The sequence below is a fragment of the Phacochoerus africanus genome, chromosome 11, assembly GCF_016906955.1.
Source record: "Phacochoerus africanus isolate WHEZ1 chromosome 11, ROS_Pafr_v1, whole genome shotgun sequence".
Taxonomy (NCBI): domain Eukaryota; kingdom Metazoa; phylum Chordata; class Mammalia; order Artiodactyla; family Suidae; genus Phacochoerus; species Phacochoerus africanus.
Window position 1 is genome coordinate 6,863,318 of NC_062554.1, and position 21,606 is coordinate 6,884,923.

The 21,606-nt window shown below is 38.6% G+C and overlaps 1 protein-coding gene across 2 annotated transcripts in view; it reads right to left on the minus strand.

Moving 5' to 3' along the window:
* Positions 1-21,606, minus strand: part of FCHSD2 (FCH and double SH3 domains 2) — a 247,331-nt gene that overhangs the window by 106,990 nt on the left and 118,735 nt on the right. For both annotated transcript variants that reach the window (XM_047752651.1, XM_047752652.1), the window contains exons 5-8: positions 19,540-19,684; positions 9,354-9,487; positions 5,348-5,402; positions 4,382-4,510 (exon numbers count right to left, since the gene is read on the minus strand). In XM_047752651.1, coding sequence (XP_047608607.1) covers positions 4,382-4,510; positions 5,348-5,402; positions 9,354-9,487; positions 19,540-19,684 — 463 coding nt within the window. The remainder of the gene's footprint in view (positions 1-4,381; positions 4,511-5,347; positions 5,403-9,353; positions 9,488-19,539; positions 19,685-21,606) is intronic.

The following is a 21,606-nucleotide window of genomic DNA, read 5'->3' on the forward strand; positions in this document are numbered from 1 at the left end:
TTTTGTTCATTCATTTATTCTTCAATAAGCACGAATTTACAAATATTTAGCATGTATAAGGAATCATATACTGTACTAGGTTGCAAAGATGAAGTCTCAAGCGATACAGACACACTCATTGCCCTCGTGGAATGTACAGTTAAGTGGGAGATAAGGCATTTATCACATAATCACACTGATACGGGTAAAACTACAACCGTGTTAAGGGTTTCAAAGATGAGATAAACCATCTGAGATAAACCATCTGAGACCAGCAGATGGGGCAGAAGATGTAAGTGGGTTAGGAGATCATGGAAGTCTTCAGCAAATAACACAAGAAAAGAGATCTGAGAAAATGACACAGGCAGCAGAAAGGGAAATTTGACAAGGTCAAAAGGAGAAATATAAGGATACTGACATTAGTTTCCCCTACAAATGGTCCACCAGAACACTCTAGAGTGAAGCTCAAAGCTGACAAGTCCTACCCTCAGGCTAAAAGACAAACTATGCAGGGAAAAGAAAACTTTAAAATACATTCTGTTGTTGAGACCACAAGAATTAAAGAGACAAGACAAAGCACCTGTTATAAGAAAAGAACATCTGAGGAACAAAAGAATATTAAAAGCATGCTGAAAAAATTTTAAACTTAATAGAAGAGTTGAACTATAAAGCTGAAAAAGTCTCCCAGAAAGCAGAGCCTAACAACCAAGGACAATAACAGAAAAAAAAAACTAAAGGACTAGACTAGGAGTTCCAAAATCTTAATAACAGAGGTTCCAGAAAGAGAAAACAAAAGGGAAGAATTAATCTAAGAATCAAAAGACACACTAAGAATATTTAAGTTTCTAGGAAGAAAAAACACTGGATCAGATACGCAGAATGATCTGGGGGTTCTTAATACCTACACAGGGAACAACAAGGAGAATTGTCTTCAACATTTGATCAAAAACAGTTTGCAACCTTTTATTCTATACCCAAGTACAAGTACAGGATAATGACATCTTCATAAACACAGTATCTCAAAAAACCTATCTCCTATGCCCACTCCCTCAAGAAAGAATTGGAAAGAAGAGTTCCTGTTGTGGCTCAGCGGTAATGAACACGACTAGTATCCACGAAGATGAGGTCCCTGGCCTTGCTCAGGGGGTTAAGGATCTGGAGTTGCCATGAGCTGTGGTGCAGACGCGGCTCAGATCTGGTGTTGCTGTGGCTGTGGCACAGGTCAGCAGCTGCAGCTCTGATTCGACCCCTAGCCTGGGAACCTCCATATGCCGTAAGGATGCAGTCTTAAAAAGCAAAAAAAAAAGGACTGGAAGATGTGTTCCACCCAAGAACTGAGTAAACCAAGAAAAAAGATGTGATACAGACAGTGGGAGGTCCAACACAGGAGAGAGGGAAGGGTGTCAGAATAAAGGTTTTACATGAGACACAGAGGGCAATTCATCCAGATTAGAGGAATGCAACACAAAAAACAAACATAATATGGGCTGTCATCACTAACATCCCATCAATTGTTGATCTAAGAATAGATCCCAGTGTTGGGATTTCATTTCATTTATAGGATACCTGTTATTTAAATAATGAACTACAACAGGATAAAGAGGAAAATGAAGGATAATATGCTTCAAGATTATGCCAGGGTACTATCAAATCATCAAAAGAGAAAGCTGTTATTACTATTAATCATGGTCCTGTGGCAGTGATTTCATTGTTCTCATTTGTAATCATTTCTATATATTTCTCTCTTCAACTAGATTGTGCTTTGAGGATAAGAAGTGTGTCTTGGAGTTCCCGTCGTGGCGCAGTGTTAACGAATCCGACTAGGAAACATGAGGTTGCAGGTTCGGTCCCTGCCCTTGCTCAGTGGGTCAAGGATCTGGCGTTGCCGTGAGCTGCGGTGTAGGTTGCAGACACGGCTCGGATCCCATGTTGCTGTGGCTCTAGCGTAGGCTGGTGACTACAGCTCCGATTCAACCCCTAGCCTGGGAACCTCCATAGGCCACAGGAGTGGCCCAAAAAATGGCAAAAAAAGACAAAAAAAAAAGTTCTAGTTAGGGTATTACAACCTTAAAAAAAATCCAGAAAACAGACCTCACCAAAAGAGGCACTAAAGGCCACTGTCACCTCAATGACAGAAATTTACTACACAGGCAAGATCATGATTGATGGGAATTTTCCAGTACTGCAGGTTACATAATTAGCACTGGGGAGAAAACGAATTAACACACAAAACATGAAAATTGAAAATACATTTTCTTAAGAAATACTTTTAATACATTTTCTCTATTTTTTTATCATTTCAATACCCTATGTTTCACGAAACAAGTAATCTGAAGCATAAGCTACCCAAGGATGATCAAATACCTAGGTGCATGAGTGTTTCAAAATAAGTTCAAGGACATATAATCTGAGAGCTGGCTAGACCCATGAACCTCCTCTTGTTTCTGGCAAGGGGCAGACTCCCCCCAATAATACTGTACCTTTCCTGGTTTATGAAAGACCACAGGGTTTTAGGTAAGACATCTTTTTTGGCTATGGATTGAGTTTAAAAAACAAAGATTTTACTTTTGTTGCTGCTTAAACAAATATAACGTGCATTTTAAAGTACTCAAAGGAGAAAATATATAATTAACAATTTTGATTTCATAGCAGACAGTATATGGAGAATTAAAAATGTAAAGTCTGCTCTATTAAAAACTTCTTTTTCTTTTTTTTTGTCTTTTTGCCATTTCTTGGGCCACTCCTGCGGCATATGGAGGTTCCCAGGCTAGGGGTTGAATCGGAGCTGCAGCTGCCAGCCTACGCCAGAGCCACAGCAACGCAGGATCCGAGCCGCGTCTGCGACCTACACCACAGCTCACGGCAACGCCGGAACCTTGACCCACTGAGCAAGGGGAGGGACCGAACCCGCAACCTCATGGTTCCTAGTCGGATTCGTTAACCACTGCGCCACGATGGGAACTCCTAAAAACTTCTTTAATACATGCGTTGTTTGAGTATATGTACAATATATGACAGAAATATACATTCCCTAGAGAAACCATGTTACAATGTGAGGCCAAGTCTCCACTTGGTTCTTGTATGTCTGAAGCACCACATAACACTGAATAAGATACGAAAACACCTAAACCTCTATGTCCAACATCTTACGGAGAAATGTATGCAAAGTTCTGGTCTGGGATGTCCCAACAATCCCTCGTCTCTCTCACTGCCTGTTTCTAACCAGTAGAAGTCAGACAGGAAAACGCCAGGAAAGGGGGGATTTCAGACAGTAAACAGAAAGGAAATGAAAACTTTTGCAATAGGTTACTTCTTAGTTTAGTTTTACTCTCTCTCTCCAGTCTTCCTTCAAGGTCCCAGCAGGTGACCTGTCTCTACTTTCCAGGAAAGAACTTGTAGTTTCTAGACAGAGCTGATCTCTTTCCCGATTCACTGCAGGAAAGACAGAGTGCGCACTCCTGCTGCGTCCCCACTCTCATCACCTCTGATTCATAAAGCAGCCGGTTTGGTGAAAGCAGTGTATGTGACAGTCAGTAAGAATGATGCCAGGGCAGTGGCGGGGCGCGGCGGGTGAAGATAAAGAAGAGAGAAACATCCATCGAATGTCTGGGTCCTTGAGACGATGGGAAAGAAGGCGATACGACTGGAAGCAGAACCTGTCCACCAGCAGGGAGGGCGAACCCGGCAGCGGGTGAGAACACCTTCTTCTCCTCTACCCTTTGTCCTTTACTTGGGGGAACTCTGAAGATACACAGAGAGGTACCAACGGGACAGACCAAGATGGAACGCAGGCACATGAGAAACTAACCCAATCTACATCTCAGAGTGACATCCAGGGTAGAGACGCTGTCATGTAGCTACTAGTTATGTTTTCTCCTGTTTTACCCACAGGCAGAATCATTAAATGTACAAGTTTACCAATCCATTAAGGATGAAATGAGAAAAATTTTTAAATATAAGCTTTTAAAAATAATCCTATATTAACAACCACTATACAGTAAATATCTGCCACTGACTAGGGAATAATTAATTTTTTTTACTACAATTTGCCACCCGCCCCCGCCCCGCCCCAATCCATGGCATATGGAAGTTCCTGGGCTGGGGATCGAATCCAAGTTGTAGCTGCAACCGACACCACAGCTGCAGCAACACCAGATCCTTAAGCCACTGTCACAGTGGGAACTCCTGATTTAAGAGAGTTTTAAACATTTTCTTATCCTAAAATTAATTCAGAATTACCTGAAACAGAGGATACCTAAACAAGAGCAAGTATATTCCAACAAAATGCAAAGTAGCCTAGCTTCTGTTCTACAGACTCAATCCCATACATGCAACAGTCAACTCATCTGTTGTTCTGTTCTTTGACGATACAAAATTACCACAGATGTCGATGCTGTATTACCTTCATAATGTTAACTAAGTCTGTCTGATAGTAGCGATCCTGGTGTGCATTTGCTGCTGCCAGTGTAAGAAGATAATCATTCCTCGCGTGGGTAGCTTTGGAATTACACTCAGATCGCCGGGCTTTTAACTAAAACATAGTAAAAGAGAAAAAGTCAGTGCAAAATGATACTGCACTGAAAAACATGAGGATGCTACTCTCAGCTGGCTCCCCAACCACAGTAAAGACGACCATGTGGAGAAAACATGAACATAACAATTCGTCGATATTATTGAAGAATTAAATAAACAGTGACGAAACGTTCATGTGGTAAGAGTGTTTTCAACTGTTATCTACACTTGACATATTTCCAAAGTTTTTGAGAGAGCTTAGAAACATTTTGTTCATTTTATTCTGATGGGAAAATAAAGGTTCTCAAATTAAGTCAAGTCCCTTATCTTCAAAGACCTGGGTAAATCTGCTGCAGTTAGAAAATATTAAAAAAAACAAAAACAAACAAACTCCCCTCCTGTGCCAAGAGAAATGCATGCTGGTTGGGAGTCTGTCAGTCAAAGGTGGGTCGCTAAGCGTATTCATCATGTATTCTCCAGCTGAGGCTCCCACAGGAAAAGCTCCCTTACATCTGACCCAGAACATTTGCTCAGAGGTATAAACCTGAGTAAAACGGATTCTGCAGAGCTTTCTAAAGTCTCCTGGACTACGTTTGAAAGAGAAGAGGCCTCCTCAGCAGGCTAGGTACAGAAACCTATCTCTAAAGCAATCTGGAGAAGAAGGCGGTACCCAACATGCTGATATCTGGGGGAAAAACCCTCACGAACTGGGGAAAAATTTCTTCCCTAATGACTTTAAAATGCTCCTCTAAATGGAAAACGCTCTCTAGATGGAAATAAGTGAACTGCACGGACAAAAGACCCAATTCTTTTAGTAGCTAAGGTTTCTTGATTATGATAGTTTTCAAAAACTCACCTTTACACTTGCCTTCTGTAAACTGATTCTTGATTGAAAAAGACTAAGTTTAGATCTATAATAAAAATACAAAAGTGTGTTTAATAGAATCATCAAATCACATCATAATAAAATGATTAAATATCATAATTACTGAATTTTTTTAAAAGCAACCTTTTCCTGTGACATGATTCTAAAAGAGAACTTAAACAGAAAACTAAGAGTAATGACTATTTTCCTTTATTTTATTACAGGGAGAATATTATAGTGAAACAGAAAATAATGGGATTAATTTTTTAAAATATCCTGAATGATGGAGTTCCCGTTGTGGCTCAGTGGTTAACGAATCTGACTAGGAATCATGAGATTGCGGGTTCGATTCCTGGCCTTGCTCAGTGGGTTAAGAATCCAGCCTTGCTATAAGCTGTGGTGTGGGTTGCAGACGCGGCTCGGATCCCTCATTGCTGTGGCTCTGGTGTAGGCTGGTAGCTACAGCTCCAATTGGATCCCTAGCCTGGGAACCTCCATATGCTGCAGGAGTGGCCCTGGAAAAGGCAAAAAGACAAAAAGACAAAAAAATAAAAATAAATAAAATAAAATAAAATATCCTGAATGAAAAAAAAAATGCTAATTTGACAAATCCAGTATGCTAGTATCTCCTAATAAACCAGAGTCATTCAACAATAGATTATTCCTACTATCATACAATTACACACTAATTCCTACAAGGCAGTGTAAAGAAGCCCATGGATAACCAAGCTATTGAGGCAAAGACAGCAGGCTTTCAGGCCCAGATGCAATAGGCTGTAACAATGCAAGGAATGTAATTTACAGTATAATGTTGACTAGGCTCTACAAAGGCCTTAATTCCAATATTTTCACCATTAAAAGTTCTTCTTTTAAGTGTTTCAGTGCCTTCCTGTGTGCGCCCTCCACTCTCAACACAGTATTCTGAACATAGTGTAAAGCTCTTAGACCCCGCCCTTTATGATTTTGTTCTATTTAACCTTCTCTCACTCTGCTGTCCTTATTTCCCTCAATCCCTCTCAACTTGCAAGGAGAAACATAATCTATCAAACGGGATTAAAAATATGTTGGTTTTGGAGTTCCCGTCGTGGCGCAGTGGTTAACGAATCCGACTAGGAACCATGAGGTTGCAGGTTCAATCCCTGGCCTTGCTCAGTGGGTTAAGGATCCGGCATTGCCCTGAGCTGTGGTGTAGGTTGCAGATGCGGCTCGGATCCCGCATTGCTGTGGCTCTGGCGTAGGCTGGCAGCTACAGCTCCAATTGGACCCCTAGCCTGGGAACCTCCATATGCCTCCGGAGCGGCCCAAGAAATGGCAAAAAGACAAAAAAACACAAACAAACAAACAAAAAAACCCCAAAATGTTGGTTTTGCCCGAACAACTAGAGATAACCATAAGGAGAAAGTCAATAGACAAAAGCTAAGGAATAACCAGCACTTCCACGACCAGAGATTTCTGAAGCTGCAGTGTTTGTCTTGACTGCAGTGTCATGGTGATTGCCATGGAAGAAGTCAATGCTGGAAGCTAGGCAATAATAAGAAGTAAATTTGCAGACCATTTGGGATTGGAAGACAGAGCAAGCCAGTCTCTGAAGAACAAATGTGAGGAGGATAGAAAAAGCAGTAGCCTCTGATCTTTCTAGCAAGAGAGAAACATTCAAGGATGTATAAATATGCATTTTGGTCATTATCTAAATAGTCTGAATTGCACCTCAATTTTCCATTATAAGCATTTAAGTTTCTGGATTCTGCTTCATTTGCTAGTCCTCATATAAACATTATGTAGTAATAAAGAAAATACCAGTAATAGATAAAATAATAAAGGTCCTGTCTTCAAAGATTATGAGCTAGAACAAATAAAACATACAGTGAACTATACATACTGAATATATACTCCTTTTCCTCACCTACTTTCCAAATGTTACTGGTCCTTAGGGTTCCAAACTCAACTTCTCATCTCATTATATATACAATTTCACCTCTTTAACTGTCATCTGTTAGGCAACTGCCTCCCCCACCCCCCACCACCAAAGCAAGATGTTCAGGACTCTGATCTGAGAGTCAGATACGTAACTCCCTACCAAACACAGTCACCACGAGGTCCCACAGGTTTTTCAGAACCTACATATCCTTCCCTTCAAACTGTTTCCTTCCTTCTCTGCTCTCTCCTAGTGCACACATCTCCCTCCCTGTCAAATCATCTATCAAAACTGTAAGTCCAATTTCCCTTTCCCTTTCCTCATCTTCTCATCTCTACTCAGAAAAACCATTCTTCAAAACTGTGTCCAAACACCACTTCTTCTACCGGTTTCCTTTTTCATTAGACAAAACCTAATTTATTTTCTATGCTCATATAACTGTTTTCATGTAGCTACTAAAATAAACTATTAGGGGAGTTACTGTAGGCACCTAATTTCTGTGCGCCTACTGTGAATAAACACATCTTAAACTTCCCTTAGAACACATTTGTTTTTAATTCTAGGCTTTAAACTTCTTGAGGGCAAAACTTATCCTACTCACCTCTCTTTCCATAGTGCCTAACATAGATAATCAATAAACAGTGAACGAATGAAGATAAAGAGGTATTTCTTACTTCGCTGTAGATTAATTTTCCAGAAAAGTTACACATAGAACTGAAATGTCTCATTTGCTGTATCCTCTTTGAATTTGGGCCATATTAGAAGACAGTTTCTTGAGATGAGCCATCTATGAATTAGTTCCTGTCAGGTCCACATTTTTCAGAAACAGCCCTACAACTGCCCTCATTTTCACCCTGTGGGCCTGGCTAAAGTAGGTATTTACATATGCCTTATAAATCTGTCAATTCTCTGTTCTAGAATCCCTGACAGTTTTAAAAACAAGTTCCTAAAACCCACCGTGACAGGATATTTCTAATGGCAAGCACCTAATCTAAAAACTTCAGGACTTACTGGGAAGATGGGTTACTGATTCTATCAAAGTACAGAAAGGATTTGTATGCTTACAAAAACAAAATAATAAAGATAATAAGCTAAGTTAGGGAAATAGTAAATGTTTTCCAGTAACATTAAGTACTTTATGAGTATTCAATTACTATCCTTTGGTACCAAATAAATTTTCCAGGAGCTCCTAAAATTTCACAAGATGCTTAGGAGATTGCTTAATTTCCTGCAGAGATATATATATATACGTTAGAAAGAAACCGTTAACTCCTTCCTAATCTATACCAGTCTCATACCCTTTCTGGTTTCATGATTAGGAGCTCAAGCTCCTGCATTTTCCATCAGTGAGCTCAATGAACGGAATCTCGCTTTTCCTCACAGACGTCTGCAGAGTCCCTTCTATAACACAAGTTTGTTTTTTCTTGAAAAATTTTAATCCTTCCTTAAGTTGTCACTGCAAAAACTTCTATTTCTAGCTTTATATTTGTTATGAACTTCTGGTTCCTTCTTTTCCTAATTATTCTCAAAATAAAGGACTTGTAATTCACATATATTGAAAGCAAAATTCACACACAGTTGCCAAAGCATCCACTGGAAAAAGCATATATGTTAAGATTTCACATAAGAGAAATTCTTGGTTTCTATACTGAGGTCAGTGCTCTTATTCACTTGATGTGTCTATGGTCCTTCGAGGGCATACTGAGAATCAAGGATTTTCAACTATAATTGATTTAGTTTAGCATAAGAAAAACGAGGCTCTAAAACCTTGATATTCAGACACCACAGCAACTTTAGACTTCTGCTAAGCTTCCAATACAAGGTTCATTTTTTTTCTTTTTTCCTTTTCAAAATTCAATTTAATGTGAAAACTTAGTGATCAAATATTTCCATTTTGCTTATATTAAATAAAAATCAACAATATAAAAGAAAAATTTGAGCTAAAGTATGTAATACTTATAGGTCAGATGAAACCAATATAACCTAAGAATGAATCTATGCCTTGTATTAACAGAAAACAAAGTATTGGCAAACACAACATTATTTGCATAATCATTTTTTCAGATATGCTAAAACACATACTTTGCCTCGATGTCAGCTTTCTCTCGTACTGCATGAGCCATCTGTTCGGTCTCAAAGTACTTCTTTTTGCCTTTAGCTAAATCTTTCACTGTCTCTTGTAATTCAGTCTGGATCTTTGTCAACTGGTCCACACACTGAAAAATACAAAGAGCAATTATTATGATTTTTGTCTTCGGGCTCACAGAAAATGAGCGTGTCCTAAGGTCTATGCCCTCGGGATGGAAACCCAGGAGAAGAATCAGCACTTTTAGTATCCTTCAAATTGCACATTAAAATCCAGTGAACAGCTGGTACTCCTACCGCAAGTAGTGAATGGAATAGTGCCACAGTTTGCTGAAACAACTTTGCTTCGAGAAATAACCTCTGAGTGCTGCTGACTGACATTAAGATAAGGCATAGGAACAACCGTGCAAATGCTCGTACTGCAGGAGGTATCACAGCAATAAAGAAAAAAGATTACACCAATTCTGCACTTCTTGAGAATCGTAATAAAGTCTCTATATGTTTGGGGAACTGATGGTACAATGGCTCTCTAGGAAAGGAGGAGTGAAATCTGAGAAGACCAACATGGTAAGCCCAAGACGAAGGAGAGAAGCAATAAACCTGGGTACCACATAACAATTATTACTCAAAACTATCCCCAACTCAACTCTTTGGAGACACATACGGATTCTAGGAGAGAGGACAGACCCAATAACTCAAAGAAAAATTTAATCAATAAATCTTTATAACACACTGAGGTCAAAGTAACACTGCTTTGGGACCCTTCTGGATATCCAAAGAGGAATTCGCACCCCTGGTCTGAAACAAACCACTGAGAAGTTTCAGCACCGTGAGGCCAATTCAGGGTGACCCCCAATGAAAAACTTCTGAGCCTGGAACAGCACTGTTCGTGCTCCGTGGAACTGACAAAACTCAGCCAAGCAGGAGGAGACACTGTGAAGGACTCCTGAGCCAGACAAGCATGTAGAGTAGAACAGGGACATCAGAAGAGCAAAGGAAAAAACAGACAAACTCAGACATGTGACAGAGAGGCTAGAGGGTCTCTGAAATTGTTACGTGTTAAGACAGGGACTTCCTTACAGGAAATGACATCTGGAAGGGTCCCATGAGTGCATTTATTGAGCACTTGAGTAAGTGTCAGCCTGTGACTAAGGCTAAAACAAAGCAAACAGAAAAGCACCTCTTTCTCTCCTTCACGAAAACTGGACCTTTAACTTTCCAGGTCTGTGTTTCAACAGAAACCGGATGAAAACACAATGTCAACTGGGTTACTGAGCAATACTACTTACAAATACGAGTTTACCTGATAGGTAAATTGCATCAACTTAGAAGAAACTAAAAATGAACTATAAATATCTGATGGAGAAGCCTTGGCTTTGGGCTTCTATGAGGATGGGGATTCCTGTATCTGAACATGTCTCTTGCAGAGACCTTGGAAGCTCTGTCTATAGAATTGTAATAAAAGATTTTCCTCTTCTTCTGGCCCTGTGGCTACCCCTGCACATGTGAACCTCATTCCTTCATCCCAGACTAGTCGCCTTGGGACCAAACAGAATAGTTTTGATTAGCTATGTAGACTGACGCATCAACTGGTGGGAGAATTCATTCTAATGCTGGATGCCACCTTGCTGGGGAACTGTGCTCCCCGTCCTAATGTCCTTCTAAGGAAACCTCATGGCAGGTGCTGCCTATGATAATCATGAGTCTGAATGCTTAGTTATGGTTAAGAAGATTCCCTGTGGGTGTTGTAGAAGCACTATGTTCAGCACGTTATAGGTATTACCTCATCACATTTAGTCCTTGAAACAACTCTGTGATAGAAGTATTCATATTAGTCCCATTTTTTTTTGTCTTTTGTCTTTTTTGTCGTTGTTGTTGTTGCTATTTCTTGGGCTGCTCCCGCGGCATATGGAGGTTCCCAGGCTAGGGGTCGAATCGGAGCTGCAGCCACCGGCCTACACCAGAGCCACAGCAACGCGGGATCCGAGCCACGTCTGCAAACTACACCACAGCTCACGGCAACGCCGGATCGTTAACCCACTGAGCAAGGCCAGGGACTGAACCCGCAACCTCATGGTTCCTAGTCGGATTCGTTAACCACTGCGCCACGACGGGAACTCCTCATATTAGTCCCATTTTAAGACGAAGAAACAGACTTAAAGAGGTTAAATAACTTGCTAAAGTCATAAAGTAAGGAAAGGACCATATAATGTACCATGAAACCCATTATAGTGTGTACCCTAGTTTTGTGATAACCATGTTTTTAAGGTTTCATGAAGTTATTTTATCTTAAAATAGTAATCTTTTAAAAGAATTGGGTTCTTCTTCAAAGGAAAATACCGGCACATAGCAAAATATCAAAAATATTTATTAGGAGTTCCCGTTGTGGCTCAGGGGTTAACGAACCCTACTAGCAACCATGAAGATGCGGTTCGATCCCTGGCCTTGCTCAGTGGGTTAAGGATCCGGCGTTGCCATGAGCTGTGGTGTAGGTTGTAGACATGGCTTGGATCCCGCGTTGCTGTGGCTGTGGTATAGGCTGCGGCTACAGCTCTGATTAGACCCCTAGCCTGGGAACCTCCATATGCTGCAGGTGCAGCCCCTAAAAAGAAAGACAAAAGCCAAAAAAAACCAAAAAAAACCCCCAAAAAAACCAAAAAAAAAAAAACCTCCAATAAATAAAAGTCATCAAACTTGATTTGCAAAGGAACAGGATTTCCTTCCAACTTTTAACATAAATTGCTTCTGTAGGAATACAATTTCTGAGGCAGATTAAGTTATACATTTAAGATAATACCTGTGTTAAGAAAATCCTTGATGTGATACATGCCCCACTCTTTCCCAAGAGTTATCAGCACTAAGCTGTCAGAGAAAGGAGTGTTTAAGGTTACTTAGGGCTAAAGGATCATACAGAAAGATGATCAATTTGGATATCTCTCCTAATGAAGAAATTAAAAGTACGGTCCATAAGTATGACACAGATGCCAGGATAGATAGATTTGCTAAGAACTTGACAGGGATAAAAACAAAAGTAACTTGGACGAGTACATCAAAGCCCTACAAACTAGGAGGTTCTCTAACCCAGCAGTCGTGTCCCGGAAATTCATCCTAAGAAAATAATTTTTTTAAAAAGTTAACCTGGGAGTTCCCGTCGTGGCGCAGTGGTTAACGAATCTGACTAGGAACCATGAGGTTGCGGGTTCGGTCCCTGCCCCTGCTCAGTGGGTTAATGATCTGGTGTTGCCGTGAGCTGTGGTGTAGGTTGCAGACGCGGCTCGGATCCCGCGTTGCTGTGGCTCTGGTGTAGGCCAGTGGCTACAGCTCTGATTCGACCCCTAGCCTGGGAACCTCCATATGCTGCGGGAGCGGCCCAAGAAAGAGCAAAAAATAAAAATAAAAAAATAATAATAATAAAATAAAAATAAATAAATAAATAAAAAGTTAACCTGTATTATTACCCTAGTGGTACTATTTACAGTAGCTAAGATATGGAAGCAATTCAACAGATGAATGAATAAAGAAGATGTGATATATACAAACAAAAAAGGAACGAAAATTTGGCATTTGCAACATAAATGGACAAAGAGGGTATTATGCTTGGTGAAGTAAGTCAGACAAATACTGTATATTAACATTTATATGTGGAATACAAAATATAAAACTAGTGAATACAACAAAAAAGAAACAGACAGGGACCTACAGAATGGGAGAAAATCTTTGTAAATGACGCAACAGACAAGAGCCTAATCTCTAAAATACATAAACAACTCATAGGATTCAACGATTAAAAAAAAAAAAAAAACTCAACTGAAAAATGGGCAGAAGACCTAAAAAGATATTTCTCTGAAGAAAACTTATGGATGGTCAACAGGGACATGAAAAAATGCCCAATATCACTAATTATTAGAGAAATGCAAATCAAAACTACAATAAGGTACCACCTCACACCAGTCAGAATGGCCATCATTAAGAGGTCAACAAATAACAAACGCTGGAGAGGGTGTGGGATTGGGACAAATCCTGGACAAAACTTTCATTAAATAAGATACACACACCCTCATGTTCATGGCAGCACTATTCACAATAGCCAAGACATGGAAACAACATAAATGTCCACTGACAGATGAATGGATAAGAAGTGGTGTATACACCATGCCCCAAAATAAAATCAAAATGGCTTAAAGACTTAAATATAAGACAAGACACCATAAAACTCCTAGAGGAGAACACAGGCAAAACATTCTCTCACATCAACTGTACAACCATTTTCTTAGTCAGTCTCCCAAAGCAATAGAAATAAAAACAAAAATAAACCAGTGGGACCGAATCAAACTTACAAGCTTTTGCACAGCAAAGGAAACCATTAAAACAAAAGAAAACAAAACAAAAAGACAACCTACGGAATGGGAGAAAATAGTTGCAAACCATGCAACCCACAAGAGCTTAATCTGCAAAATACACAAACAACTCAGAGAACTCAACAGCAAAAAAAACCAAACAACCAAACTGAAAATGGACAGAAGACCTGAACAGACATTTCTCCAAAGAAGATATACAGATGGCCAGCATGCACAGGAAAAAATGCTCAACATCACTGATTATTAGAAAAATGCAAATCAAAACTACTGTGAGGTACGACTTTACACCAGTCAGAATGGCCATCATTAATAAGTCCACAAATAACAAATGCTGGAGAGGGTGTGGAGAAAAGGGAACTCTCCTACACTGTTGGTGGGAATGTAAATTGGTACAACCACTATGGAAACAGTATGGAAATACCTTAGAAAACTAAATATAGAACTATTATACAATCCAGCAGTCCCACTTCTGGGCATATATCCAGACAAAACTTTCATTCAAAAAGATACATGCACCCCTATGTTGACTGCAGCACTATTCACAATAGCCAAGACATGGAAATAACCTAAATGTCCACCGACAGATGAATGAATGAAGATATGGCACATATACACAACAGAATACTAATCAGCCATCAAAAAGAACAAAGCAATGCCATTTACAGCAACATGGATGGAACTAGAGATTCTCATACTAAGTGAACTAAGTCAGAAAGAGAAAAAGAAATACCCTATGATATCACTTATATCTGGAATCTAAAATACATAAACAACTCATACAATTATAAACAAACCTATCTACAGAAAATAAACAAATTCATGGACATGGAGAACTGATTTGAGGTTGCCAAGGAGGAGGAGGAGGGAGTGGGATGGACTGGGAGTTGGGGTTAATAGATGCAAACTATTGCAACTGGAGTGATAAGCAATGAGATCCTGCTGTACAGCACAAGGAACTATATCTAAGCACTTGTGATGGAACATGACAGAGGATAATGTGAGAAAAAGAATGTGTGCGTGTGTGTACAACTGGGACACTTTGCTGTATAGTAGAAATTGACAGAACATTGTAAGTCAACTATAATAAAGCAATTTTTTAAAATGTCGTGAATATATACAATGGAATACTACTCAGCCATAAAAAAGGAACAAATAATGCTATTTGCAGCAACATGGACAGAATCAGAGATTCTCATACTAAGTGAATTAAGTCAGAAAGAGAAAGACAAATACCATACGGTATCACTTATATGTGAAATCTAAAATATGGCAGAGATGATCTTACCTACAAAACAGAAACAGATCATGGACATAAAGAGAAGACTTGTGGTTGCCAGTGGGAGGGGGCAAGGAGTGGGAGGTACAGGCAGTTTGGGGTTGGTGGATGCAAACTGTTACATTTGGAATGGATGTACAGCACAGGGAACTGTGTGTAATTGTGTCACTTTGCTGTATAACAGATTAAAGAAACATTGTAAATCAACTATAATTTTAAAAAATTTGGGAACTAAAAATACACAAAGATCCCAAAAGATAAGTTTTAAAAGCAGATTAGAAATAGCAGAAGAGCATGGCAGCACTCTTTATAATAGCCAAGACATTAAAATAACCTGAGTGGCCATCTACAGACAATTGGGTTAAGAAGGTGTGTGTGTGTTTAATGGAATATTATTCAGCCATAAAAAGAATGAAATATTGCCATTTGCAGCAACATGAATGGACTTAAGAGAATAACATATTATGTGAAATAAACCAAAGACATATCACTTATATCTGGAATCTAAAAAATAATACAAATGAATCTATATACAAAACAGAAACAGATTTGCAGACATAGAAAACAAATTTACGGTTACCAAGGGAAAAGGGAAGGGAAGAGGGAGACATAGGAATATGGGCTTAGCAGATACAAACTACTGAACACAACACTGATAAGCAACAAGGATTCACCGTATAACACACAGAATTATATTAAATATTTTGTAATAACCTATAATGGAAAATAATCTGAAAACATATATATATATATAACTGAATCACTCTCTGTATACTGAAATTAACACAATATTGTAAATCAACTCTACTCAATAACCAACTAAATAAATAACATTTTAAAAAATTAAAAAAAAAGAAATCGGAGAACAGAGTGTTAATTAACTGCAACATATCAGTGGAAAATACTCAGACTGAAGTGCAGAAAAAGTTCAAAAGACATGGACAGAGCGAAAAGGTCTAACAGAACAGAAGTCATAATGGGGAGCTAAATGAAATCATACTATTAAAATATTTTTATATTGTTCATAAGGTGGTAAAATACTAAGTCACAGTAGACTCCAATAAGTAAATTTAGAGTAATTTACAGTAGTAAAAGTACCAATTCAAGGTAAATAGTAGTAACTCAAGGAGGCATACTGGAAGCTCTGAGGTAATTATTAAAAGAATATTCAAGATTGTAAAATTAAAAAGCTAATAGTGGAGGAAAATTGATAATAAAAAGTATAAGATTGCTCAATGTCACTAATCATCAGGGAAACTGCAAATCAAAACCACAATGAGATATTACCTCATACCTGCTGGATGGTTATTAACAAACAAAAAACAAATGACAACAAGGACTGGCAAGGTTCTGAGGAAACGGGAACCCTTGTGCAGGTTCTGTGTTGGTCAGAATACAAAACTGTGCAGCTGTTACGGAAAATACGATGGTGGTTCCTCAAAAAATTAAAAATAGAACCGCCATGTGATCCAGCAATTGCACTTCTAGGTATTTATCCAAAAGAAGTAAAACCAAGATCTCAAAGAGATATTAGCTCTCTCGTGTTCACCGCAGCTCTATTCACAAAAGTCAAAATGTGGATCAATGTGTGAATCGATTAAAAATGTGGTATATACATACAACAGAATATTAATCAGGCTTAAAAAAGAAGGAAATCTTAGAACATGCAACAACACAGATGAACCCAGAGGACATTGTGCTAAGTGAAATAAGCCAGTCACAGAAGGACATATACTGCATGATTCCACTGACAAGAAATATCTAAAGTATTCAAACTTACAGAATCAAAGTATAGAACTGTGGTTGGCAGGGACTGCAAAAAGAGGAAAGAGAGCATTGCTAATCAGCAGGTATAAAATTTCAGGTATGCAAAATGAGTGACTTCTAGAGACTGGCAGTACAACATTGTACCTGGAGGTAACAATACCGCAGAGTACACTTCAAAAATCTCTTCAGAGGGAGGAGTTTCCATCATAGCTCAGTGGAAACGAATGTGACTAGTACCCATGAAGACGCAGGTTCAATCTCTAGCCTTGCTCAGTGGGTTAAGGATCTGGCATTGCCATGAGCTGAGGTGTAGGTTGCAGACATGGCTCGGACCCTGCGTTGCTGTGCCTATGGCACAGGCTGGCAGCTGTAGCTCCAATTTCACCCCTAACCTGGGAACCTCCATATGCCACAGGTGTGGCCCTAAAGAGACAAAAAAAAAAGTTAAGAGGGAAGATCTCATGTTAAGTGTTCTTATCACTTAAAAAAAAAAATTCATCTGAAGTAAGGTAAAAAATAGGCAGGGTGTACTATAATGAGCTACCACCTCACATCAGTCAGAATGGCCGTCACTAAGAAGTCCACAGTAACAAGCGCTGGAGAGGGTGTGGAGAAAAGGGAACCCTCCTTCACTGCTGGTGGGATGTAAACTGGTACAACCACTATGGAAAACAGTATGGAGGTACCTCAGAAAACTCAATACGGAACAACGATAGGATCCAGCAATCCCACTCCTGGGCATATATCCGGACAAAACTTTCCTTGAAAAAGATACATGCACCCATATGTTCACTGCAGCACTATTCCCAATAGCACAAGACGTGGAAACAACCTAAATATCCATCGACAGGTGAATGGATTAAGAAGATGTGGTACATAAATACAATGGGAAGAAAGACTGAGTTCTAACACCATGTTTTCAGTACCTGGCTCCATCCCTGCCTGGATTCCATCCACGCTGAAAATGTTAGTTATACAAGATAATACATTCTCTTCTTGGCTTAATTCAGTCTGAAGTAAGTTTCTGCCATTTCAGAGTCCTGACAGGTATGCTCAATATGTTCTCAGCATTTAAAAATTGTTTAGAGGAGTTCCCGTCATGGCGCAGTGGTTAACGAATCCGACTAGGAACCATGAGGTTGCGGGTTCGATCCCTGCCCTTGCTTAGCGGGTTAACGATCCGGCGTTGCCGTGAGCTGTGGTGTAGGTTGCAGACGTGGCTCGGATTCCGCGTTGCTGTGGCTCTGGCGTAGTCCGGTGGCTGCAGCTCCGATTCGACCCCTAGCCTGGGAACCTCCATATGCCGCGGGAGCGGCCCAAGAAATGGCAAAAAGACAAAAAAAATAAATAAATAAAAATTGTTTAGATAAAACACAAACACCATTATTTGTAGCTATAATATAAAACAAGTTAATTCACAGTTGGGAGGACTTGGCAAATCTCACCAAACATCCTTTGCCTAGGAATGCTGGTTAAATGAAGGTCAGAGAAGAGCACAAATAGTTAACTCTCTCGAAGTATTCTTGATATTGAGAAAGGTAGAACTTTCCAATTAGACTTGGTGAATGCACTGGCTATTTGAAACATCATATTTTCTCCTAGTTAGGAAGTTACACTGGTATTAATTCTCTACTCCTGTCTGCCACCCTCTCCCTGCATGCATGGATGGAGGGAGACACACACACACACACACACACACACACACACACACACTATATTTTCTTCCAACTTGAAGGTAATGTCTGGTCAGTGGTCACATAGTGTATTCACCATGTTTCTTTTGAAAGAGGTAATTTTGAGCAAAGATAAAACAAAGGTGTTCTAATACAAATATGTTAAAATGCAATAATATGACATCAGTGCTTGGAAAAGATTAAAATTTTATATACACACAATATAATTTGATATATTGATTTCATGCTACTAAAATCATCTTTGGCAAATGAGCAAGATTAGTATTTTTACTTTTGATTTGTAAAAAAGTAATGAAAATCCAAATGACAATTAGAATCAAAACACTAGATGGTTTATGAAATAGTATTTCCTTAAATAATTACCTTAATATTTTTTAAACTATTACTACTTCCATAAGAAAAAATTAATTACTTATTAGGTATCATGATAATCTCTACTTCTGGTAACTATTTCCCAAAATGACCCAATTTAATTACCTACTTTTAACAGCAAGCTTTTCATAAAAAACACATTAAATGATTTTTTCTATGAATTTTCAAATTCTGTATAATCAAAAAACACCTATTTAAAAACTTTTATGTAACCTATATAATTAAACTTCAGAGTATACTATTTTTGGTAATAAGTTTACTATATGGTCAAAATGTGTTAAACTCCTTTAAATTATTATGTAAAATGGGTCAAGTTGAAACTAAGACAAATCTTTTCCAGACTTAGTGGGGTTAATAGCATTTTAAGTATTTTAACATACACCAAACTATACCAATATTGTGAAACTAAGTGTAACTATTTGCTTGAGTTAAGGGGAAAAGTGATAGTTTTAAGAGGTGTTTACTGGGCTTTCAGAATGTCCACAGATTCAAATTACTCACCTTTGTCAGTTAATAAAATACAGTAGGTACAGGAAACATGTTGAAATGAAAAAGTCGTAGTAACATGTTGAAATAAGAAAATCCATGTTGAAATCAGAAACATCTGAACCATAAAGAAAAGCTCAAAGTGCTAAATGCAATTTAACATAATCTTGCAGATTATATATGTAGCAGTGAGATATTAAAATGCATAAGGAAAAGAATAGAAACAATACCCTTTTTAGTTGCTGTTCTTTTAAGCTTCTCACTGTCCTTGCAGGCTCAGAAATGAAGTTTTTATAGTTTTCACATATATTGATCCGAGACTGGGCTACCTGCATTGTTCCCTCGAGAAAAGATTTCCAAACAGGATACATGCTCCTAAATTCAAAGAAGGAAAGAAAAGTATTAGGCAGAGAAGAGGAAGAAAAAGTTATCTAATCTTTTGCTCACTGGCTAGCACTAATGAACAGAATGAATGTTTTCCTTATAGATGAAAGTATAATTACATTGGTTTATAAGTAGTCATATTTTTAGCATATATAACAAGTAGAAACACGGCATATGCTCTCTTCCTCTCTAGCTCGTCAACGAGTTGTTTTGATTCATTAGCTACTCTTGATACTGGAATAAAGCAATACAAGGATCACAATTCTAGATAAAGCCAATGCTATAGATATTGGTCAAAAATTCAGACTGTCCAGGCCTTTTGCTGTTCCAGGATCATCACCATGAGTATTAATTTCATTATTTCATTAAGGTATTTTCCTGGTTTTCTAGATGAGGTAACTGAGGCGAAGAGATATTTAGAGGATCACTCTAGATCACACAAGAATGTGGCAATACTTAGCATCAGATGAAGGTTGGGTACCTTTTAAGTATATTTCTTTCAACTATATCATATTGCCCTCTTACATAAAGTAATGTGGCTGGGGAGAAAAATCATGAACAGTTGCTTATGTCCTTGAGAAGTCTATCTGTCAGAAAAAAGAAGTCTGTGGTATCATTGCTCTACATCTGTTTCTCTGTTGTTGTAAGACTGCTTAGCCAGCATCACACTGTGGCTTGGAGTCATTCCAAGTAAGTCCCGTCACCTTTGCTTGACAAATGTGCTCTCAGCAATCTTTTGGCATAGTCGAAGAAATATTTATCCTTTGCTTTCTGTAACCAGTTCCTTTTCAAATCCTCTCTTCTGCTTTGCTAACTGCCTCCGTCAGGTGTTTTTTTTTTTTTTTTTTGAGTGCAATTGGTTTAAAATATTGTGTTAGTTTCAGCTGTACAGCAAAATGAATCAGATAATCTCCCCTTTTTCACATTCTTTTCCCATATAGGACACCACAGAGCATTGAGTGGATTTCCCTGTGCTATACAGTGGGTTCCTGCTACTGAGCTTTTTATATATAGGAGTGTGTATATACCAACCCCAACCTCCTAATTTATCCCTCCCCTCAACAGTTCCCCTTTGGCAACCATAAGTTTGGTTTCAAAATCTTTCAGTCTGTTTCTCTTTTGTGAATAACTTCTTTTGCATTATTTTTACTAGATTCCACATATTAGAGATCTCATATGATATCTGCCTTTGACTTCCCTTAGTATGATCATCTCTGGGTCCATCTATGTTGCTGCAAATGGCATTCTTTTTTTGGCTGAGTAATAGTCCATAGTACAGACGTAGCACATCTTTATCCAATCCTCTGGATGAACATTCAGGTTACTTCCATGTCTCAGCTACTGTGAACAGAGGTGCATGTATCTTTTCAAATTATGGTTCTCTCTGAATACATGCCCATCAGTAGGGTTGCTGGATCATATAGTAGTTCTACGTTTAGTTTTTTAAGGTACCTCCATACAGTCTGCACCTCCAACAGTACAGGAGGGTGCCCTTTTCTCCACACCCTCTCCAGCATTTATTGTTTGTAGATCTTTTGAGGATGGCCATTCAAACTGGTATGAGGTGATATCTCATGGTAGTTTTGACTTGCATTTCTCTAATAATTAGTGATGCTGAGCATCTTTTCATGTGCTTTTTGGGCATCTGTCTGTTCTCTTTGGAGAAATGTCTATCTCGATCTTCTAACCATTTTTGGATTGGTTTGTTTGCTGTTGTTGTTTTTCATAGAAAGCTGAATGAGATTATCTATTTTGGAGATCAATCCCTTGTCACTTTGTTTGCAAAGATTTTTTCCGATTCTGTGAGTTGTTTTTTCAGTTTTTTTGTATGGTTTCCTCTGCTGCACAAAAGCTTATAAGCCTAATAAGGTCCCATTTGTTTATTTTTGCTTTTATTTTTATTCCTCTGGAAG